The 25,006-nt window shown below is 36.3% G+C and overlaps 1 protein-coding gene and 1 long non-coding RNA gene across 13 annotated transcripts in view; both read right to left on the bottom strand.

Annotated features, from left to right (window-relative positions):
* Positions 1-797: 797 nt before the first annotated feature.
* Positions 798-5,944, bottom strand: LOC116252864 (bifunctional TH2 protein, mitochondrial-like). Of its 2 annotated transcripts, XM_031627468.2 has the most exons (7): positions 5,599-5,944; positions 5,391-5,499; positions 4,010-4,300; positions 3,479-3,893; positions 3,091-3,366; positions 1,207-1,807; positions 798-1,111 (listed from the first exon to the last, which is right to left on the bottom strand). In XM_031627468.2, the coding sequence occupies exons 1-6, from the start codon at positions 5,778-5,780 to the stop codon at positions 1,395-1,397; spliced, it is 1,686 nt and encodes a 561-aa protein (XP_031483328.1). In that variant the 5' UTR covers positions 5,781-5,944; the 3' UTR covers positions 798-1,111; positions 1,207-1,394. The 2 variants fall into 2 exon arrangements, with proteins under 2 accessions (XP_031483328.1, XP_031483329.1); XM_031627469.2 differs by lacking the exon at positions 798-1,111 and having other exon boundaries at positions 1,645-1,807; positions 2,999-3,366.
* Positions 5,945-9,384: 3,440 nt separating this feature from the next.
* LOC116252721 (uncharacterized) overlaps positions 9,385-25,006 on the bottom strand; it is a 31,474-nt gene continuing 15,852 nt past the window's right edge. For 3 of the 11 annotated variants that reach the window (XR_004172280.2, XR_007573190.1, XR_004172281.2), the window contains 3 exons: positions 15,275-15,422; positions 15,045-15,145; positions 9,385-9,852 (listed from right to left, as the gene is read on the bottom strand). This is a non-coding gene — a long non-coding RNA (uncharacterized LOC116252721). The other 8 variants (XR_007573191.1, XR_004172285.2, XR_004172286.2 and 5 more) reach the window with 7 other exon arrangements.

Raw genomic sequence — 25,006 nt, 5'->3', positions numbered from 1 at the left:
CTCATTGTCCTTTAAGTCTTGTTTTTTTGGTGTAAGAAACTCGCAAAAAAATCATGACTTTATTGTCGTCGTCCATAGTGGTAAACTTTAAAAAACTGAATCAGTTTCACATGCTCATATAGCTACCAAATGATGCTTATGCTGATGCACTTTCAGTTGCATCTGATCGGATTGACTCGTATTGGTCCAAGTATGTGGGCATAAAAGGTCTCACAGGATAAAGCAGTGACACAATCTATTACGGCAACGGGAAAGGGTAATACATGAAGTTAAAAGATTATTCCCCTTGGATTAGCTGCCTGGAAATGAGCAACTTCTTCGCTATGCTAACAATGATTGCCTTATCTATTTGGTGATCAGAAAGTTTTACAAGTTTAAGGACAAACAATAGACTAGGATTATCCTAGGGTTGAATAAAGAGTTAGTTGCATGAAACTGAACGCAGGCCCAATTAGCAGCCAAGCTGGGATGTCAGTTGAATTTCTTACAATTTGTCCTCATAAGTTCTGGCAAAAGAGATGCTTAACAATTCAAATTTCTCACAGCTATTCATGATATCTACTCCGAATCTCATTCAATGTCTAGATGATTCAACGAGAAACGCCCTTCAATTATTGCATTCTGACAATCGGAAAAATACTGTGGATACATCTATCGCTTGAAGCCATTCCCGAATATCAACTCATCCTTCAAATGTAAAGCAAGCTTTAATTCAAGTCTGAAATAAACCCCAGAAGCGGCAGGAGCCTTAACATTTGCGCACAAACATGTGGAACTAAAAAGCTGGAGATACAGAAGGCCAACAATAGACGAGATTAAGTAATATATTGATATAAATAACCCGTCTTCATGATCCGTTCCAGTACAGATCAATTTACAAACTTAGGTCGTCTCACCTTTCAGCGCAAAGTATATACTGATATGACCCAGCTGGTCTTCATAATCCGTTTCAAATACTGATCAATTTACACACACGGGTTGTTTCACCTTTTACAAAAGAATGGTTCAACTCCCCTCGAGCTATGAGTAAAAAACATGGAAGTAACAAACTCGATATCTTTTCAGGTACAAGCTCTCCCTCTTTAGGGCTGCACAGGATGGAACCGCCCACCTGCCCACAGAAATACGATCAATCGGGATTTGCAGCAAAAGAACAACAGGAAGGTGGAGCTAGCAATAAAGAATGAAAGGGAAAGAGAATCTAACCAAAAATGCCATGCTCTTTTCAGGCACCAAGCAGGAATTCTCTGATCGCATGGCAGTTCTGGAAAGGCGACCAATTACAGAGTGGCACTAGTAAAATCAGCCACCAAGTAAAAACCTACCTCTATCTACATATGCAAATCATATATATATTCTCACCAACATGGAAACCAGATATTACTCAAAATGTTTTATAATCCCAAAATAAAGGCATGTATCTCTGTCCAACTAGAGGCAGTATAGAGGACCCCCTTCTGCCATTTCCAATCGATAAAACCCGCTTCAACAGATTCTTTCTGTTTCTTCACAACCCCTGTAAATAAAGGAACAAAAGAGACAGCAAATCTAGTTCCCACCTTTCTAAGGCTAGGACTCGAACCAATTACAATACCCACATCTGCCTCAAGCAAGCACAGCAAGTCTCCTACAGAGTCTCCAATATAAACGGACAAGCACTTGGCATCATCACCGCAGTTTTTTAATATATCCTTAAAAACATGAACCTTATCTATCGGTGACTCCACTTTCCTGACTATTTCACCAGTGGAGATAGAATGGTCATAGACAAACTCGTTTGAGTGTACATTTAGAGCTTCAAGACCACCTGCACATCAAAGAAAGCCACAATAACTAAGTACCTTTAAAATTCTGAAAAATGTGACAAATTGATGCCAAAAGTGACTATTCAAAAAGATGATGCACGATCACCAACTTATTACAGACAAAACATTTAGGAATTGAACAAAGAACTCATGCCAAAGGTCCCGATGTCCATATCCTGTCATGTTTGATAAATACATTTCTGATGATTGGTGTTTAAACTTAAGCCTATAAGCATACTTTTTATATGATAAAGGTGCAGTCACCATTTCCTATTAGATGGCTCCTTGAACTTGCAAGCTATTATACTTTTGACACTGTGCCATTTTTTATATAAGTTAATTTGTAACCCAAGCAACCTGACTGTTTGAATCTAGCCTTCCAGCTGCCAGAAAGCTTAGGACCATGTTGTGATTTATGGTACACCGACAGACCCAGTTCATAACAGAAATTTCACCATATTCATCTGCACAAGTCTTTTCCAATTTAACATCAATTGCTAAGATCAGTCTGTCCAAATCAACACACACACAGGCATGACGCCTGCAGGTTTCAAGTTACACAATGCTGTTAGTAACGATAACATTCAAGCTTCAAACTAAAGGCAAGACATTATGAAGATCATTGTGCTGAAAATTGAGATACAGATGTGACTTAGTAAGGCTTAAATGGTGGACCTCCTAGCAGGCAGAAGGCACATAGAACAAAATGTGTTGCTCTGAAGAAGGTATAAGTATCATTTCTTCCCAAAACAAAGAAAAGGATTCCTAAAAAAAGCAAATCCTAAATTTGACAACAACAGAAATACCACGTGCTCAAAATGCTTCCAATTACATCAAATTCCTTGATAACAAAAAATGACTTCCAGAAACAGTAGACATGCTATCAGCAAGGAGGGCAGAGTGCACGCAGAAAATGCAAAACCTCAATCCAGATTCAAGTTTAGCGTCATGCCCATGGAGACAGGTTAATTTTCAAAAGAAATAAATGTATAATACAGAAATACACATCACTAATTCATATGATAAATATCTCCATGCTACCAAGAGTTGAAGCCATCATAACCACAACTAGGCAATAGGTGACTAAACAAACCTTGCTATACCTATAGATGACAAAAATCCAGAACGTTGTTGCCCATGATAAACAAGTCATTTCTAATTATTGGATTATTTTCATGGCAGGAACAATATACCTGCAGGATAAGTCTATTATGATGTTCCCCATAACAAGGCATTTCTATGTCTTCAATTGTTTTCACCACAGTAACAACAATGAGCAAGTTACCTGATGAAAATGCGGACTTAATAAGGTCCATACACCAACAATAAGAAAATATATGAACATCTGCATTCAACCCATTCTTCTTTTGTACAATCTGCTGGAAAAATTCGGTGCATCCACTATGAAGTTTTAAATGCTCTCCTGCACGCTTGATATCCTCCAAATTCAGGCCCTTCAATACTTCAGACTCAACTACTCTTCTGTTTGCCTGCTTCTCAATTTCAGAAAGCTGTTCAAGTGCCTCATACAGGTTTCTATGTGCAAATGACGTTACTATTCCTGAAAAAAGTGCAACAGAATAATTTTAAACAAGGAACAGTTTTGTTACAAACATCAATAAAATTGAAAAAAACATGTCATATATTATAGCTTATTTATATGTCAAATGTACCTTCTTCAGCTAGCACGATATTTTCGATACACTGTTCATACTGTTTGCTGTATTGTCTGGACAAAGCATCCAATGATTTCCTTAATTCTTCAGATGACTTGAAGGGATTCAAGTTTTCAGACTCATCTTGTTCCATTTTTGCTGCAGATAATATTGCAATTTCTGCTATAACAGCAGATGAATCAATTACTGTACATGTCAAGTCAAAATCAGAAAATATCAGGAAGTGTTGTTTTCCCAGGTCATAGGCCATGGAGAAGGGAACCAAGCTTCTCTGTGGAACAGGTTGAGCCTCAAAATATTTTGTCTCGAGTTTGATGGCTTGTTGATAAAGCCTTTCTATGACTTCAAGCTCCTCCCCTGTCAATGAGACACTGAGCTTGTCAAGCAACTCCTCCGTGTGAAGTGCCAATGCCTGAGAGACAGGGACAAAGAGCTCTTATACAACGTCACCATTTTTGGGATTGCAATAACAGTAAAAGCCAATGAAAATAGAAACCTTAAATTTCGTTAAGAAAATGTCACATTAACCTCAAAACTTTCAGAGGCATAATTTTCAACCCACTTCTGGTAAGGATGGTCATTGTCATCATGATCCAAAACTCTCTGCAGCTCCCTGCCCAGGAAGGCACGAAGTCTCATGCAAGGAGCTATTGCACTCACAGTGTACGCAGCAATTTTAGTCTTCTCGAAAGGTGTCGCTATTTTGGTAGGAACTTTTCCACCTTCGACCTTGCCAGCAGCTGTCGCCAACAGGAATTCGGTGTAATTTATTGATGCATTAGTAGCAGCACTTTCTTTGACAAGATCAACACCCCATGCCTGCAAAAGAACTACCTTCAGATAATACTAACAATTAAGAATCTTCTACATGAGATGCCAAAATTCCGAAAGTTGTCAGAAGGAAGAAGTGCATTTATAGAGAACATTAAGCCACCTAACCTCATACATTTCAGGATGCTCCATTGGTGGGATGAAGTTATGCACCAACTAGATTTTTTTAAAACAAAAAAAGAAAAGAAAAAAGGTTGCCGATACAAGCATACACCAACAGGCAAGATATTTGCTTGTGCACCAGAATGTTTGCCAAACAACAACATTGTAAGGGGCAAACAAAGGAAATTGTTGGTCGCTAAGCTATCGTAACATATTTTACCTGAGCAGACAAAAATGGTTATTCTATTCTGATTTGCACAAAATGCAACTTGAGGTCGTTGACAAGGTTTCCTCAGACAATGCTAGTTAGCTACATCTGAAAGTTCTTGCCATGAAGCCAGTAAAAAACATCGACAAGTCGGCAAGATAAATTACATACAACTAAAACAACCTGACAGATAGCAACTTAAGTGGAGAAAAAATGTAAGCTGACAATGAGAAGTGCGAACTAGTAGGATAGCACGTTATATAGCTGAAACTAGACCCTAGGTTAAAACAGTTCTATTCATCTCTACGCAGTTGAATAGAGACACGTTCTTTACCCCCTCAGTCAACTTCTTTTCTCCTTTAATTTTTCAGCTGCCCGCCTCAATTTAATATTACGTGATCGTTCTTTGACACGTTCTTCAGGGGGCTTTATATTGCAACAGAAAGGCGACGTTTATTTGCTGATAAATAAATACAGGTTCTCATAAATAACCCGTCAATTTGCTCCGGGTTTTAGAGAGTAAAAGAACTGCAAATTGCGACAAAGGACATGAGGATCATTACTCACCCCATACGAGTAAAACCCTGACGCTAAAACTTCCAGCAACTTTGATCCATAACACCATCATACTAGCCAAGCAACAAAAGAGCACGTAGTAGCTAATACATGAGCATAAAGAATATAGAGAAGCAATTTTCCGGCAACAACATGCTTGGGAACCGAATACATAAGGAATTTCAAACCTACCAGATAAACAGAAAATTTTACCTCCGCAAAGGAACTGTGCAGTTTGATCTCTTCCAAAACCCGTTCCTTCAACTGGCAGATCGATGCCTTAGCGTCGTCGTCATCCGCACATTCTTCAGCAATTTCATACCTAAAACCTCACCAAAAAAAAAAAAAAGCGAAGTCACAAACTAAACCGATCCAACAACCACACCGCGCAAGAATCGAAACTCAAATGCAAGAAACTCACGCTTGCATGAACGCCTGAAGGAAGTGCACATCCTGGGCTATATAGCGCCCAAACGCCTCCAATTCAAGCGTTCCCGAAGCCAAGCCGACCAGAAACGGGCTGTACATCGCGAAGAGCGACTCCTTTTGGAACTTGATCCAGAATCGCTTCGCAGCGGAGCCATCCTCCCCAGCCACACCCATTGGAGCCACCACACGGCGGATGGACCGGCCGGGTGATATCCGGAACGCCGGACAATTTGTCGTCCACTGATGCCGGCGAGTGCTTAGGGTTTGAAGGAGCGAGAACGACGACGATCGGAGGAAGGACGACAGACGGGTGCAGCAACGGAGGGAAGAAGGGAGGGAGGGAGGGAGGGAATTTAAAGGGATGGTTGGGTTCCGCCAAATTTGCGAAAGTAGGAGTCCGTCCCATAAATCTGTTCCCCGAAGGAGGGATGTCATAAAGGTCCTCAACTTTTATTAATAATACTTAATTACTATTAATATTTTTTTTTATTACTACATTCCTTCGAAAATAAAAGGCGACTTAAGGCTTCCCTTGAAAGGGTTTTATGGGTTAACACTACTACAAATAAACCCTCATCTATCTGTTAACAGTTATAAATTAACCCAAAGATTTCAATTTAATTAAGTCTACGTTGTCGAAACAAGTTAAATGTTCTATTGTATGGGTTAGAAATGATCAAAATATTTCTATTACTCAAGGGCAAAACGAAACGCCATAAAATTTTCCCACATAAAATTATCAAAGTACTGCTTTGATAAAATGCTTGGCAAGCATAACATGGAAAGAAGCGGAATTTAAAAGGAGATATATGTTGTTTATTTATTTGTATTCATCTTTATCTATTTATACAGAACCTGTATATGCACCACAATCGTTTTGTACATAAAATATTGTTTATTTTGTATTGTTCTCTCGCTTTATGGCTTTGATCCATATGTTCCGTTGGGCGAATATCAAGCAAAAAAAAATGAAGGCATTTTTTTTTAATAAGCTTAACCTTTCCCTTTCGGCACGAGACCCGTGTTTCGTAAAATTACATGGCTGTGTTTGGTATTTCCTAAAAGAGATAGGTAATCGTACAAAATGTTTCGCCGAAGAATGGAGGAGAGGGAACGAAAAAACTTTTGCGCGATTTCCCTTTTGGGGCACATGGTCGGCTCTTTTTTCCATTTCACGGTCTTTCCGTGAGGGAGAAGAAGTCGGCAGTTGAGGCCGGTGGTTAAAGTATAGTCATCCCTTTTCGCTTTCATCTCTTTATTACAACAAATGACTGTCCTGCCCTTCGATTACGTACTGACCGTTTTACCCTTCCTTTTACTACAGGGTGCTTCTTTCCGACCTCCTAGGCTTTTCTTTTGCCGGTGTCTCGTTTCAACTTTCATCGATGTGAAACTCAACACTTTCGATATGAAAATTGCTACCATTAGCAAACAGAACGAATCCTATAAGAGATTTTTTTTTGTTAGTTTCAATTCTCATTCAAGGGCACCTTGCATCTTATAAGCAGCAATAAGGGGGATGAGGAGAGGGGCAGAGGTAGACTTTTTTTTTTAGGAAGGATCAAATAGTATTTTCAAACTTTATACCAAAGCGGAATAATATTCTTCAAAATTTTTACATAAACCAAATTAAAATTTTCATAACTTCGGCCCTTGGATGAGTGTGAATCTTGTGGATCTCTAATTGACACGAGGGCCAAAGGGCCTAACAATGGATTATGAACTATGCATTTAACCAGCTTTGATCTTACTTTGCAAGATATCTTAAATAAAAAATACGGAGGCCTAATATCAATGCAAATGAATCAACCCAAAATAAATGTATCATGCAATACTTTTCAAAAGAATTAACAAATTTTAGTTTGTAGTATTTGGGTTATAAACCATAAGAATAATGTATTTGATTTGTATTATTTTGGACGTGTACATCTAGATCACAAATTTAAGAAAAAAAGGACTTGAGAACACCAACTACGCCCCTAGCCTTGTATTAAGCTATTATCTAAATATTTCCAAAAGGTAATATGACCAAACTGAAAAAAGAAGTAGGACGGTCACCATTTTCGAAAATAACAAAGTTCCCGATATATCCGCCGTCCATTTAATGCTCCACGGTGACACGCTTCCAAGCATTAATCGTTGCCCCTCCCGGCCGGTCTTACTTACCAATGGACGGTGTGGATATCAAATCTATTTAAGAATGTGATTCGGAGGTTCACAAGTCGATCCCTGGGCTGTTGTGGCGTAAAGAATAATATAAGATCCACATTTTTATCGCACCAAATCCCAATCGAATTGAACTTTAAATGTATTTTCATTTCGCATATGTATATATATGTAATGCATGGATTTTGATGTCTGATTATTTATGGCTATTTGACTCGTTTAACCAGCGGAGCAGATTATTTATCTAATACCCAAATCGCTCTCGACTAACCAGCATGTCTTTTGAAAATTTAATTTACAAATGAATTTAATAAAGTGTAAATTTAAAGCGAAAAGGTTTGATGCGCTTATCGAAGTTTTATGAGAATTTAAAATCAACGATTTAAAGTCGTTTAAATTTCTAAAAAATTAAGATGTGCATAAAATATAATATGTTGATTGGATTTCATTTTAATCGTTTAAATTTGAGCACTGTGAAAAGGTGGAGTGCCAAACTCAGTTGATTTTGTAAAAATTTATTTTCAATGCTAAATTCGCGCATCTTATATATTTCAAACGTAAGCTAATCCTGAGTGCTATGCTAGATATAGGGACAGAGGGAAAAGGAAAAAGCGATTGCTTGTGGGATTGCGTCTGTTCTCGATTTGTTCATGTTTCTCTAACAGGTGCAAACACGTCTTCAACCGTAGCTTCCTTCGCCACAACGTTTTTGCTAAAAGAAAAAACGCGCAGATATGGCAATGTTCTACGGCGAAAGCTGGGATGAACTTGGCATCTAAAGAAAAGTTTGTCTTCTTTCCTGTTGGGAGCTGGAATTAGGCACAATTCGTTGCATAAACCAGGCCATTTAGAACTGCTTGACATAGAATCGCCTGAGTCAGATCCTAGTCAAGACTGAGTTGGATTTGTAATAGACCAGTGGTGGAGCCTTTTTGAAGGGGCACTCATTCACAGATAGATTTTTATTTGAAGGGCAGGCGTGGGCAGTTATGTAGCTCCCCCTCTATTATAGGCCCTCATCGGATTATTGGTTAAAAAAATCAGGTTTTGGATGTACCATCCAAAAAAATAAACCAAATTTTCATAAAATCGAGTTATATAAGAGTTTTGTCTACCATCCAACCTTAAATTCATGATTTTATTATTGATATTCTCAGTTTGTTTTAACTTTTTTTTTATGCAGTCTCAGAAGGATACGAAACGCAATCTCACATGGGATTATGGATTTCAATTGGTAGTCTTTTTCGACACTTCACCAAACCTACATCCATTAAATGTAATATGGCCCATATATGTACGAGTCAGATAATTAGCTGGACCTCTTTCTTTGTTATTTGTCCCATCCGATTGAAGTAGTTAATTCAAATAAAACTCTACCTTTAATTACCGATGTCTCTTAAATGTTTTCGTTGAGAACCTAACTAGACATCCCAAGATATAACAGTAACTCCCCATCCACATAATAATGGACTAACACTTTCTCTTTAAATAAATGAATGTACATGACAAACACGCGGTTAAAAACTTGGTTGTTTTGGGTAAAACGGCAGTGATTCCATGCCCCTATTATTTATATGAGAAAATTTAAAAGCAAGACTAATAAGTTACCACTTGTACATCTCAGCAACGATTTTGGTTCTTAATCAGTGCACTGATAACCCATGTCAAAGGCGATTGTATTTGTATGTGCCGATAAAATACATTCAATGAATAGCCAAGTCGATCGTTGCTTGGCGGTCTTGGTCGGTTCAATGACATGCAAGGAGTGGCCCAATTTTAAGAGTAATAATATTGTCACCATCTATAGAAGTCAATGTGGATGATGACCTTACGTGCATATAGTCCAATACGTATGGATTCCTTATTGCTTTTCAAACGTTCGCTTTCCATAAAGATGAAGCAATAGCAGCCTAAGAGTGCGAAACTTCCTGTAGTTTAGGATTTTGAATGGACATGATTTCTGCATCTTAGAGATCTCGCGCTGGATTAAGTCGTTCCGGGCACCTGCTTGAGCTAGCAGCTGGTAGGCGGCCTGTTACTGGTTCAAGTTTCGTGAGCAGCAGCCCTTTCCAATCAATTGCTGAAATATGGGGAGGAAGAGTAGCATGTTGGTATCATTAACATTTAATTTACAACTCAAAAAAAAAAAAACTTAGCCCAAGTTTGTTGTCTTCTAGTATCTCATAGTGCGTCTCGGTCATTAAAAAAATGATAAGCACGTATCTCAAAGTGGGAATATGTCTTTTCATGTTTACAGCATAACATGGAAAGCGTCCTCTTGAAAAATGTGGCTGCATAGAAATAGAATATTTCAAGCTCTTAGATATAACAACTACAAGCTTCTTCTTCTTTCGTTGTCGGTTTGGGTTGCAAACGGATAAGATCTGGGATACATTAGAAGTTGAATAAGAAATTAGCTAAAAATACAAAAAACCATATCGGAACTATTAACCTTTCGTTCTGATTTTCCAACCTAGGAGCTCCGAGACCGCTTGTCCAGAAATGACGTAATATGGAGGACGAGTCCCAAGGATTGGTCGGCTCGAGCGCTTATTATCCCGATTACTATATTAAGGGCGACCTAATAATATATCCAAGAGAATTTCATGAGATTTTTGTGTTATTGGAACCCCTGTTCTTATGTTATGAGATCTAAAAAAATGACATTGTTTTTGTTACAAGAAACATAATATGATTATGATTATCATCTTTAAATTTAATAACAAAAACATACCACTGTTTTTTAAAATGAAAACATGATAGTTTTTAAACAAGTATGCGGTAATAATATAATGTTCATCTTTTAAAGGATGGACGTCTCATTACTAATAAGCATGGAGCCATAAGCCAATATTTGACTGATCGATAAGTCGTGCTAGAGTTGCTTTGAGCTCTATTTAGGTCCGTTAAATTAATGCACAGTCATATGTATTTTCTAAAATAAATTTTTCACAAAATAAATCATTGCTGTAGTGGTTCATAATCTTTCCCAGCATGGCTCTACTTGCAACTTCAACATTCTTCCATTTTCATCGTCACTGGCAGTTCGGTCGAGCGTAGTGAGCAGCCCTGGCCACAGCAAACAGTTGGGTGCCAAAGTACTAATTTGGAAAGTCGCGAGTGTTGGAATTAAACACACAATAGGAGGATTGTTGTGAAAAAAGTGCCTTCCTGTGTTGACGTCAAGTTCTTCTTCCCCAATATGTGAATCGTGTGTATGACGGCCCAATTACAAAATTTGCCGCCATCGAAACCGTTTTCTGTCTCCCTCTTTCTCTCTGCGCTCTCGGGGAAGACCTAGACCGTTTCCTCCGTTTCACTTTTCATGGCAGAAGGCAGAAGGCAGGAGCCGATTCTTGGGGCTTCCGCCTTGGCCTCTTTGCGCGTTCCAAGAAGAGCCCAACCCTAGATTGCTGGGAGGGATGGAACGCGCGAGGTGAACAAACAATAAAAAATATTTCCCCCGCTCATTCCGTCTCTCTCCATCCTTCCCCATCTTCTCTCCGACTGGAACGAACCTGAAGACTGCATCACCCAGCCGCTCGCCATCACTGATGTAACCTTTTCGACCTCTTTTTCTCTCGCTCTAATGCAGAATGACAAAGACGAACGACAGAGGGACTGGGTTGGCAATCCGTTTCTATGCATCGGTTCGCCGCCGCACAGAAGAAAAGGGTTGCTCAGCCGAGCAGACCCTTCGGTTCACCGCCTAAAGGGGATGCAGAGTAGCCCTTTCCTCTATATACACGAAGCAAGAGATGGTACTGCTCGGCAGCCCCATCATTTGTATGCAGGAAGAAAGGAGGCCCCTTTCTACATTTTCTTTTAGATGTAAATGCTGCTCAGAAGTGATACTATCATGGCTACAGAAAATTTTGAAGCGGCTCCAGAGAACAGCTTCGTTCCATTTGCTTTATTTGGTATGTCAGTTTAATGTCGTAAAAATGAACAGGTTACAACTCAGGAATGTAGAATGCCTTGCAAACAGTCATAAAATTCCAAGACATGATTTCAGGTCCATGTCATCTATATTGCTTTATTTGTTATGTTGGTTTAATATAGTGAAAAATGGATACGTTACAATTCATGAATATAGCATGCCTTACAAATAGTCACAAAATTCTAAGACGTGATTTCAACGCGTGAAAATAGTTAGTGAATCATATTTACCAAATGTGAACGTTAGCTTGAATAATTTAAAATAAAAATGGATTCAGCAAGGGTCATTTCGGAATAGGTTTGATTTCCATAGTAAGTGAGAGATCTGTTGTATAACTTCCAGCGTAGAAAGAAAACTGAAATTTGTTGGGACCAAAATGAATCAATATAAAATGTTACTTTGTCAGTGCCCCGTCTTTGTGCATTCGGCGGAAAACATAAGTAAATTGCCACTGATTTGACTACGAAATCTATTATGTTGACAAGGTCTACTTGAGGGGCACTTTTTCAATAACATTATCAAATAACGCCTCTAGCTTTGATGTAGTATTTGTTTAACCCAATCTAGTTAGTGGTTATTTTGTTCCTCTAATTTAAACTAGTACATAGATCAAAACACTTACTCGCTAGTTTTCTCTCACTTCTTATAGATTAATCCTTCTAGTATATTTATATCTTTTGAAGATATGATAGTACACCACCAATATCCAGGCTTTTAGACATTGATAAAAGATGCAAATTTTATTTTTGAAGTAAAATATTGATATTTCCGGTAAACTTTCAAGCATGTTGTTATTTTGGTTCTCTCTTTTAGGTTGCCATAACTAAGGGGGTGTTCTCTTATAACTGACTTGAACATACATTTATTTGTTTTTTGTATGTTCAGAAGGTCTTCACATATGGATCAAAGTTGCATCCGTATAAGCTCAACCTTGGCAAAGGAAGGTAGACATGGGTGCAAGTGCAGAGCAACGGCTAAACCCACATGTTTCAACTGAACATCTACCGTCGATTGGAATGGAATTTAATAGTGATTATAAAGCGTATGAGTTCTATAATAAATACGAAAAGCTAGATGGCTTCCATACACATATACATATTTTGGTACATCAATTAATTAAGACTCAAAACACTTGGATAAGTTGAAATGCTTCATTATCTTCCACGTGCTTAATTTTCTTCCACTGGCCCTTGAAAGTTTATGTTCATAAAATGTGGGTGAGTTTTGCAGCAAAAATAACGCAAAACATTACCTACAATATTCTTATCATTTAACGTCGAGATGAATAGTTTGTCAGACTGACGTTTTTCTTATATGTATACATATATATATAACTTGGCAAAAACGAAACGCTTAAGTCAAGAATAAAAACTAAACGTGTTTTTTTTTCTTTTTCTGGCAATCTTTACTGATACAATCTTAAGAATATATTGATGCAAAACATATATAACGTGAATCATTTGTTAGCCTTTAATAGTGTTTTTATAATGAAAAATAAAAGGGTTCCCCCGTAGTATCAACATTCAATAACAAAAAAAGCCACATCCTTTATAAAAACAATTTGGAACAAAGTTGTATATAAAAATAGAATTCAAAAATATATTAAGATATTTACATTTTTTAAATAATCTTTTTTTGGCAAAAAAATAAAGGGTATGATTATATATATATGTATATATATTACCAATTAGTTCCACTTCATAGGGACTGATCAAACAATAAAAAAATTAATTACAAAAATGAACACGATAACGCCAGTCCTTTATTTCATTCTTAATTAAGCTCCCGCCAGAGACGTTTACGCAGGCATACGCCCCACACCAACAAAGGAGGCTTCAAGGCATTTTTCTCAAAAATGCCTCGAAGCGTAAGGGTGAGACAAGAGTCACTAAAAGCTTGCACCTCACCGAGTTGAGGCATATGCCTCAAACCAAGGCACACTCCCATGTCTAAGGTGTATGCCTCAACGACTAAGCCAATTTTTATTTTTCTATCAAAAAAATAAAAAAATAAAAAAAAGCCATATAAAGTCCTGGTTTCACAGTTACGGTGAACCCATTACTACTATTTACCATTTTCTCCTTCTCATCCATCCCTGAAGGCTCAAACCTCTTGTCACAACAGATGGAAGATCCTTCGCTTCTTCTCAATCAATTTTGTCACGCTCTCTCTATCACCCGAGGACCATGACCAGCACCAAGGGTGGTGCCATATATTTTTTTCTATCAGGCTATAAATATACAGTCAACAACCAAAAGAACCCAAGTCCATGGACAAGTGAACCGAGTCCCATGCAGCTAGCTGCTCGTATAACTCCTCCTAAATCCAACTATTAGGTTTCAAAATAGCTTCGTGAAACAGATGCCCCACAATGTGGCTAGCGATTGGCCTTCTCTCTCTCTCAATTGCTCAATCTCTAGAGAGGGAGAAAGGGAGCAGCGCCAGAAAAAAAAAACATTAGAGCGCGGCTGCGCCACCATCATACACTTGTTAATTTTTAAAAACAACAGAAAATGTGACCAGATAAAGTGTTGACACGAACTGTGCGCAATAGAAATTAATAGAATGCTTTATGTGTCTGCGTTCTTGTGTCTTGAAAGTTTCATAGACGCAAAAAATGCAGCTTTGAGCCTTCTTGTGTCTGCGTTCCCTCGTCATTCATTTCTTTCAAACATCGGTATTGTTACTTGCGGGCTATGTAGTTTATGAATAATTGAAACTCATATTATGCAAAAAAGTCGATGCTAGCAACTTTAATGAAAGGGTATGTATTTTACAATTGGTTTGTTTTTTAGGTCATGTACATAACTACCATATAACGCAGAGATAGTAAACTAGAAGCTCTACACATCACATTTTAACTATCATTAAAGTAATCACAAACATCATGATATTTTCTATAAGATCACTTTTATTATAATTTATAAACTTGTTCCAAGATTCTGAGGGTGCATATATTACGTTATTTTAGTCATTTTAGTGTTTCAATATTCTTGTTATTTTAGTTGTTTATTTTGTATTTTCTTGACTATTTTGATAAATATTATATAGCTATCCATGACTGAAGCTTTCGCTTCAATCGTCTCCTCTCGCCTCACCTCACGAGTAAGCTCACTTTTGTTATATGCGTAAACTCGTTCAAAGATCCTGAGGATGCTGGCGCAGATATACATGCATACATATATATATATATAATTAACCCATTACTTTACTCATTTTTAGTGTTTCAATATTTTTGTTTTTGTAGTTGGTTTTTCAAATTTTTGACTATTTTTATAAATATAATATAACTAACAAATTTGACCGTGAAGCTTTCGCTTCATCAGCCTTACCTCAATCATGCAGGTGGCCAAGTGGGTTCTTAAGCAAGCCCATACGATTCACTGATGTGCTTCAACCTTTCCAACAAGTTTAAGACCGACCTCATGTACCCCTGCAAATAACGTAGCACATATTAAAATATAGGGACATGTCCTGACAAAACAAGAGAAGCTAGAAAAGGTGTGCACCATCTCCTGCTATTGAGAAAACAGAAAAATCACGATCTCTTGAGAATACTAACAGGAAAGAGTCGTCTGGAGAGGATTCCATTCGAGTCACAGTCAAGCTGTGGGGTTGTAAACATTAATACAGAGCCTTCCATCATCCTACTCGCCATAGCCACATTCCTGACTTTCGTAGGTGGTTTGAGAAAGAGATACTGGGAATTGCTGAATAAGGAGAAATTTACTTTCTATACAATAGCAATTTTTACATCTAAAAGAAAACGTAGAAAGGTGTGCATACAGATGAAAGGGCTGCAGAGGCAAAATACTCATTGAAGCTCAAAAGAAATGATATAACAAAGACAAAAGTTTGGACAGTATCACCCTCATCATCCTTATCAAGTAGGATAACAAATTAACCATGCTACAGCTTACAACGAGCTCTAAACTAACACATAACTAAAACCTCCAAATGAACCAATAAGTTGGCACATACCTTACATGAAAACTACAACAACCTTGTTTCTTAGGCTTCTTATGGAAGTTGAGGAGTCATCTATGGCTGACAACATGCTGCAGCAGAACATGTAGTCTATGTACCTGATTCGTTCTCCAGGTGAAGCGTTTAACATTGTTCATTCACATGAAGTAAACAGGTCTAATTAACTATTTGAAGGGCAGTGCCACAGCTTTATGATTCCACAGAAAGCTAGAAGAGCTCAATCGTCCCTACCTCCATTAGAGGTAAGCACAAAAATTCAGGAAACATGGATCAACAACCCATAACATACGTATCACAATTTCATGTCAAATACCAAACTGCACCAGTACCATTACGGTCTCTATCTCTCCCTCATGGCCAGTCCCCCTTTGACTTTCTGGTTACACACAAACCCACATCCATGGTACACTCTTAGCAGGGGCCCATGGGTTCTATAAAACATAGTAGAAAGCCGTGATGAAGACATTGAGCCACATATTTTAAGGGTCAACACTAAGTGGACACTGTTTCGAAGGTCATCAGTTGATTATGTGATTGATGTGTAAACTAAGGAATGTTAACAAGTGTAAAGGTAAGGCATGCATGACAACAGCTATTGAGGACAGCAAAGGCAAGGGATGTTGCACAGCAGATTTCCTCAATCAAAGATTCTATTGAAATAGAAAGCACCCATGTTAATGTTAAAGATAGTCATTGTAAATGAAGACCCAAAAATCATGGTGAATGTAATATAAAATGGTATGGGAATCCTACTCAAAAATAAGATACAAAGAGAGAGATTTATTGACGATAAACGACTGAACCACGTTAATTATTGTGCTCTTGTCGTGTGGTTGCTCATTTTTTCATCAATTCTACTAAAGAAGGCAGTTTGGGAGGCCATCAGTTGATTATGTGATTGATGTGCAAAGTGAAGAATCAACGTGGTACATTTTATAGACTTGTACATCCTTAAAATATTCTCTTCACTTCAGCCCAGCTGCATGACCAGGTTGGGATTTTCACAGCTCAAATACAACATATATGAAACTATAGAATTTCTGAGTGTCAAAGAAAATGTAAAGATATTTCACAACCATAATATTTACGCAAGAAAAGGCATGTGAACAAATAGATTAGATTTATTTCAACTAGTGACACCGACAATTGACACCCTTCCTACCTAGAATGAATATCAAAGAACCCCGCTCCTTTGGTTCCACAAAGCAACTTACAAACATAATTCCACATCATAGACAAATTACCTAGGAGTTTGGAAGTGTATATAGCAAACAACAGGAAACAAGAGTCCACATCATAGACAATTTTGTAAAAAAAAAGAGATATTAAAAAAAGTGTGTGATGAAAAAAGAGTCCACATCATAGTCCAAACTGCCTTCTTTAGTAGAATTAAGACAAAGAGAGATATTAAAAAAAGAAAAAGGAAAAAAGAGAGATATTAAAAAAGAATGCCTTGCAAACAGTCATAGCCCCTACCAAGACAAAGAGAGATATTAAAAAAAGAAAAAGGAAAAAAGAACAATAGAGAAAGGGGTGCCCCATCCTTCATGCATTAAGACAAAGGGCCTGTAAAGCATACCAGTGAGAGAGACCTAAGTAACGAATCTAATAAAGGATTTTAATTTTTCATGTACAATTATTACATATGAAATATGTAATACAAAATCTTTGAATGTGGAACATCAAAGATAATTATCTAACGTTGGAATATCCAAATCCATGATTCAAATATTCATATCAATCTTCTTGGAAAAACAATCCAATGAATGAATCATTGAAGATCACAAATAGCTCATATATTATACATCTCTTTTTCTAAAATAGTCTACAATCAACTTCTCGAACCGTCAACCACACCTCCAACATTTATTTGATGAGAAAAAAGATCATAGAAATGAAACAAGATGTCATATGGGAATTTGGATCAGAGGTCTGATCTAACACGGACAAGGTGTTGAACTCGGATTTAAAATCTCGATTTGAATCAGAAGCCTAATCTGATTCGGCTTAAGTGTTGGATTTTGGTTTGGAATCACTGATTTGAATAAGACGTTGAACATGATTTATATCTTGGGTCTGGACCAGAGGTCTTATTTGTCTGCCTTTAGGTGTTGCATTTGGATTTTGCAACGAGTGTAGATCACAAGTCTAATATGATCTTATATTTAAATGTTACGCTTCGATTTGCATTTAAGTGTAGGATCGAGATCTATGATCCATTTTTCGGCATCATGTGGGTGATCTCCTAAGCATCTCAATAAACAAGTTGAAAGGACATGAGTAATGCAAATGATCTTTGTCCAATGGATAAAGATTTCAATTTTCTATGTACAATTATAGCATAAGAAATATTCAATAAAAAATCTTGGAATAGGGGACATCAAAAATAATTGTTCAAGGTTGGAATATCCCAATCTTTGGTTCAAATATCTATCTCTATCATCTTGACAACATTATCCAAAGAATAATTGTTCATATAGTATACATCTCTTTTTCTAAAATCGACCACAATTTATTTGATGAGAAAGAATATCATACTAATGATACACAATGACATATTGGGAGTTTGGATAAGAAATCTGATCATTCCCGAATAAGCTATTGAACTCATATTTAAATTCTCTATTTGAATCAGAGGTCTAATCTGATCCGTTTTATGTGCTGGATTTTGATTTGGGACAAATGCTTTGGATTAGAGGCTTAATTTGATTCAATTAAGACGTTGAATTTGGATCAGGGGTCTCATATGACCCGGTATAGACGTTGAAATACAGATCATGGGTCCGGAACAGAGGTCTGATCTGTCCGGCTTTAGGTGTTTGCAACTAAAGTCTAGACAACATGTCTAATATGATCTTATTTAGATGCCGTTTTAGGGTTTGGATTTATGTCTATGATTCTGATCTACAATCCACTTTTTAGCATATTGTGGGTGATATACTAAGCATCCCAAAAAACAAGTAGAAAGGTCGTAAGTAATGAAAATCATCTTTGCCCTCAAAATAAGGATTTTAATTTTTCATGTGCAATTATTACATGTAAAATATGTAATACAAAATCTTTGAAAGTGGAACATCAAAGATAATTATCTTACGTTGGAATATCCTAATCCATGACTCAAATATTCATATCAACCTTTTTGAAAAAACAATCCAATGAATAATTGAAGATCACAAATTGTTCATATATTACACCTTTTTTCTAAAATAGTCTACAATCAACTTCTCGAACGGTCAACCATACCTCTAACATTTATTTGATGAGAAAGAAGATCATAGAAATGATACAAGATGTCGTATGGGAATTTAGATCAGAGATCTGATCTGTGACCCGGACAAGGTGTTGAACTCGGATTTAAAATCTCGATTTGAATCAGAAGCCCAATCTGATTCGGCATCAACGTTGGATTTTGGTTTGGAATCACTGATTTGAATAAGACGTTGAACATGATTTATATCTTGGGTATGGACCAGAGGTCTTATCTGCCTTTAGGTGTTGGATTTGGATTTTGCAACGAGTGTAGATCACAAGTCTAATATGATCTTACGGGATCTATGATCCACTTTTCGGCATCATGTGGGTGATCGCCTAAGCATCTCAATCAACAAGTTGAAAGGGCATGAGTAATGCAAATGATCTTTGTCCAATGGATAAAGATTTCAATTTTCTATGAACAATTATAGCATAAGAAATATTCAATAAAAAAATCTTTGAATAGAAGACATCAAAGATAATTGTTCAAGGTTGAAATATCCTAATCTTTTATTCAAATATTTATATCTATCATCTTGACAACATTATCCAAAGAATAATTGAATATCATAAATTGTTCATATAGTATACATCTCTTTTTCAAAAATCGACCACAATCAACTTCCCGAACTACCAATCATACATCCAACATTTATTTAATGAGAAAGAATATCATACTAATGATACACAATGACATATTGGGAGTTTGGATCAGAAATCTGATCTGACCCGAATAAGCTATTGAACTCATATTTAAATTCTCTATTTGAATCAGAGGTCTAATCTGATCCGTTTTAGGTGCTGGATTTTGATTTGGGACAAATGCTTTGGATTAGAGGCTTAATCTGATTCAATTAAGACGTTGAATTTGGATCAGGGGTCTCATATGACCCGGTATAGACGTTGAAATACAGATCATGGGTCCGGAACAGAGGTCTGATCTGTCCGGCTTTAGGTGTTTGCAACTAAAGTCTAGACAACATGTCTAATATGATCTTATTTAGATGCCGTACTAGGGTTTGGATTTATGTCTATGATCCTGATCTACAATCCACTTTTTAGCATATTGTGAGTGATATACTAAGCATCCCAAAAAACAAGTAGAAAGGTCGTAAGTAATGAAAATCATCTTTGCCTTCAAAATAAGGATTTTAATTTTTCATGTGCAATTATTACATGTAAAATATGTAATACAAAATCTTTGAATGTGGAACATCAAAGATAATTATCTAACGTTGGAATATCCTAATCCATGACTCAAATATTCATATCAATCTTTTTGAAAAAACAATCCAATCAATTATTAAAGATCACAAATTGTTCATATATTACACATCTCTTTTTCTAAAATAGTCTACAATCAACTTCTAGAACTGTCAACCATACCTCCAACATTTATTTGATGAGAAAGAAGATCATAGAAATGATACAAGATGTCATATGGGAATTTGGATCAGAGGTCTGATCTGACCCGGAGAACGTGTTGAACTCGGATTTAAAATCTCGATTTGAATCAGAAGCCTAATCTGATTCGGCTTCAATGTTGGATTTTGGTTTGGAATCACTGATTTGAAAAAGACGTTGAACATGATTTATATCTTGGGTATGGACCAGAGGTCTTATCTGTCCGCCTTTAGGTGTTGGATTTGAATTTTGCAACGAGTGTAGATCACAAGTCTAATATGATCTTATATTTGAATGTTGTGCTTCGATTTGCATTTAACTGTAGGATCGGGATCTATGATCCACTTTTCGGCATCATGTGGGTGATCGCCTAAGCATCTCCATGAACAAGTTGAAAGGACATGAGTAATGCAAATGATCTTTGTCCAATGGATAAAGATTTCAATTTTCTATGAACAATTATTGCATAAGAAATATTCAATAAAAAAATCTTGGTATAGGTATAGAGGACATCAAAGATAATTGTTCAAGGTAGGAATATCCCAATCTTTTCTCCAAATATTTATATCTATCCTCTTGACAACATTACCCAAAGAATAATTGAATATCATAAATTGTTCATCTAGTATACATCTCTTTTTCTAAAATCGACCACAATCAACTTCCCGAACAACCAATCATAGATCCAACATTTATTTGAGGAGAAAGAATATCATACTAACGATACACAATGACATATTGGGACTTTGGATCAAAGGTCTGATCTGACCCGAATAAGCAGTTGAAGTCATATTTAAATTATCGAATTGAATCAGAGGTCTAATCTGATCCGTCTTAGGTGCTGGATTTTGATTTGTGAGAAATGCTTTGGATTAGAGGCTTAATATGATTCAATTAAGACGTTGAATTTGGATCAAGGGTCTCATCTGATTCGGTATAGATGTTGATATTGAGATCATGGGTCCAGAACAGAGGTCTGATTTGTTCGGCTTCAGGTGTTTGCAACTAGAGTCTAGACAACATGTCTAATATGATCTTATTTATATGTTGTACTAGAGTTTGGATTTATGTCTATGAACCTAATCGACAATTCACTTTTCAGCATCTTGTGGGCAATATACTAAGCATCCAAAAAAACAAGTTGAATGAAAATGATCATTGTCCAAAAAATAAAGATTTTAATTTTTCATGTACAATTATTACATATGAAATATGTAATACAAAATCTTTGAATGTGGAACATCAAAGATAATTATCTAACGTTGGAATATCCTAATCCATGAATCAAATATTCATAACAATCTTCTTGGAAAAACAATCCAATGAATCATTGAAGATCACAAATTGTTCATATATTACACATCTCTTTTTCTAAAATAGTCTACAATCAACTTCTCGAACTGTCAACCATACCTCCAACATTTATTTGATGAGAAAGAAGATCATAGAAATGATACAAGATGTCATATGCGAATTTAGATCAGAGGTCTGATCTGACCCGGAGAACGTGTTGAACTCGGATTTAAAATATCGATTTGAATCAGAAGCCTAATCTGATTCGGTTTAAGTGTTGGATTTTGGTTTGGAATCACTGATTTGAATAAGACGTTGAACATCATTTATATCTTGGGTATGGACCAGAGGTCTTGTCTGTCCGCCTTTAGGTGTTGGATTTGGATTTTGCAACGAGTGTAGATCACAAGTCTAATATGATCTTATATTTGAATGTTGTGCTTCGATTTGCATTTAACTGTAGGATCGGGATCTATGATCCACTTTTCGGCATCATGTGGGTGATCGCCTAAGCATCTCAATCAACAAGTTGAAAGGACATGAGTAATGCAAATGATCTTTGTCCAATGGATAAAGATTTCAATTTTCTATGAACAATTATTGCATAAGAAATATTCAATAAAAAAATCTTGGTATAGGTATAGGGGACATCAAAGATAATTGTTCAAGGTAGGAATATCCCAATCTTTTCTCCAAATACTTATATCTATCCTCTTGACAACATTATCCAAAGAATAATTGAATATCATAAATTGTTCATCTAGTATACATCTCTTTTTCTAAAATTGACCACAATCAACTTCCCGAACAACCAATCATAGATCAAACATTTATTTGATGAGAAAGAATATCATACTAACGATACACAATGACATATTGGGACTTTGGATCAGAGGTCTGATCTGACCCAGATAAGCAGTTGAACTCATATTTAAATTATCGAATTGAATCAGAGGTCTAATCTGATCTGTCTTAGGTGTTGGATTTTGATTTGTGACAAATGCTTTGGATTAGAGGGTTAATATGATTCAATTAAGACGTTGAATTTGGATCAAGGGTCTCATCTGATCTGGTATAGATGTTGAAATTGAGATCATGGGTCCAGAACAGAGGTCTGATCTGTCCGGCTTTAGGTGTTTGCAACTAGAGTCTAGACAACATGTCTAATATGATCTTATTTAGATGTTGTACTAGTGTTTGGATTTATGTCTATGATCCTAATCGACAATTCACTTTTCAGCATCTTGTGGGCAATATACTAAGCATCCAAAAAAACAAGTTGAATGAAAATGATCATTGTCCAAAAAATAAAGATTTTAATTTTTCATGTACAATTATTACATATGAAATATGTAATATAAAATCTTTGAATGTGGAACATCAAAGATAATTATCGAACGTTGGAATATCCTAATCCATGAATCAAATATTCATAACAATCTTCTTGGAAAAACAATCCAATGAATCATTGAAGATCACAAATTGTTCATATATTACACATCTCTTTTTCTAAAATAGTCTACAATCAACTTTTCGAACTGTCAACCACACCTCCAACATTTATTTGATGAGAAAGAAGATCGTAGAAATTATACAAGATGTCATAAGGGAATTTGGATCAGAGGTCTGATCTGACCCGGAGAACGTGTTGAACTCGGATTTAAAATATCGATTTGAATCAGAAGCCTAATCTGATTCGGTTTAAGTGTTGGATTTTGGTTTGGAATCACTGATTTGAATAAGACGTTGAACATCATTTATATCTTGGGTATGGACCAGAGGTCTTGTCTGTCCGCCTTTAGGTGTTGGATTTGGATTTTGCAACGAGTGTAGATCACAAGTCTAATATGATCTTATATTTGAATGTTGTGCTTCGATTTGCATTTAAGTGTAGGATCGGGATCTATGATCCACTTTTCGGCATCATGTGTGTGATCGCCTAAGCATCTCAATCAACAAGTTGAAAGGACATGAGTAATGCAAATGATCTTTGTCCAATGGATAAAGATTTCAATTTTCTATGAACAATTATTGCATAAGAAATATTCAATAAAAAAATCTTGGTATAGGTATAGGGGACATCAAAGATAATTGTTCAAGGTAGGAATATCCCAATCTTTTCTCCAAATACTTATATCTATCCTCTTGACAACATTATCCAAAGAATAATTGAATATCATAAATTGTTCATCTAGTATACATCTCTTTTTCTAAAATCGACCACAATCAACTTCCCGAACAACCAATCATAAATCAAACATTTATTTGATGAGAAAGAATATCATACTAACGATACACAATGACATATTGGGACTTTGGATCAGAGGTCTGATCTGACCCAGATAAGCAGTTGAACTCATATTTAAATTATCGAATTGAATCAGAGGTCTAATCTGATCTGTCTTAGGTGTTGGATTTTGATTTGTGACAAATGCTTTGGATTAGAGGCTTAATATGATTCAATTAAGACGTTGAATTTGGATCAAGGGTCTCATCTGATCTGGTATAGATGTTGAAATTGAGATCATGGGTCCAGAACAGAGGTCTGATCTGTCCGGCTTTAGGTGTTTGCAACTAGAGTCTAGACAACATGTCTAATATGATCTTATTTAGATGTTGTACTAGTGTTTGGATTTATGTCTATGATCCTAATCGACAATTCACTTTTCAGCATCTTGTGGGCAATATACTAAGCATCCAAAAAAACAAGTTGAATGAAAATGATCATTGTCCAAAAAATAAGGATTTTAATTTTTCATGTACAATTATTACATATGAAATATGTAATACAAAATCTTTGAATGTGGAACATCAAAGATAATTATCTAACGTTGGAATATCCTAATCCATGAATCAAATATTCATAACAATCTTCTTGGAAAAACAATCCAATGAATCATTGAAGATCACAAATTGTTCATATATTACACATCTCTTTTTCTAAAATAGTCTACAATCAACTTCTCGAACTGTCAACCATACCTCCAACATTTATTTGATGAGAAAGAAGATCATAGAAATGATACAAGATGTCATATGCGAATTTAGATCAGAGGTCTGATCTGACCCGGAGAACGTGTTGAACTCGGATTTAAAATCTCGATTTGAATCAGAAGCCTAATCTGATTCGGCTTCAATGTTGGATTTTGGTTTAGAATCACTGACTTGAAAAAGACGTTGAACATGATTTATATCTTGGGTATGGACCAGAGGTCTTATCTGTCCACCTTTAGGTGTTGGATTTGAATTTTGCAACGAGTGTAGACCACAAGTCTAATATGATCTTATATTTGAATGTTGTGCTTCGATTTGCATTTAACTGTAGGATCGGGATCTATGATCCACTTTTCGGCATCAT

Source organism: Nymphaea colorata, chromosome 4 (assembly GCF_008831285.2).
Source record: "Nymphaea colorata isolate Beijing-Zhang1983 chromosome 4, ASM883128v2, whole genome shotgun sequence".
Taxonomy (NCBI): domain Eukaryota; kingdom Viridiplantae; phylum Streptophyta; class Magnoliopsida; order Nymphaeales; family Nymphaeaceae; genus Nymphaea; species Nymphaea colorata.
Note: the sequence above shows the minus strand (reverse complement) of the source record. Positions and strands in the feature narration are given on the sequence as shown.

Bases quoted from the DNA above. Each gene is read 5' to 3' on its own strand.
- LOC116252864 (XM_031627468.2), bottom strand. From the start codon at position 5,780: ATGGGTGTGGCTGGGGAGGATGGCTCCGCTGCGAAGCGATTCTGGATC. The intron at 4,301-5,390 runs GTAAAATTTTCT...GTTCTTTTGCAG, and splicing joins TGCACAGTTCCTTTGCGGAG to GCATGGGGTGTTGATCTTGT. The intron at 3,894-4,009 runs GTTAATGTGACA...CCTGTCTCTCAG, and splicing joins ATGCCTCTGAAAGTTTTGAG to GCATTGGCACTTCACACGGA.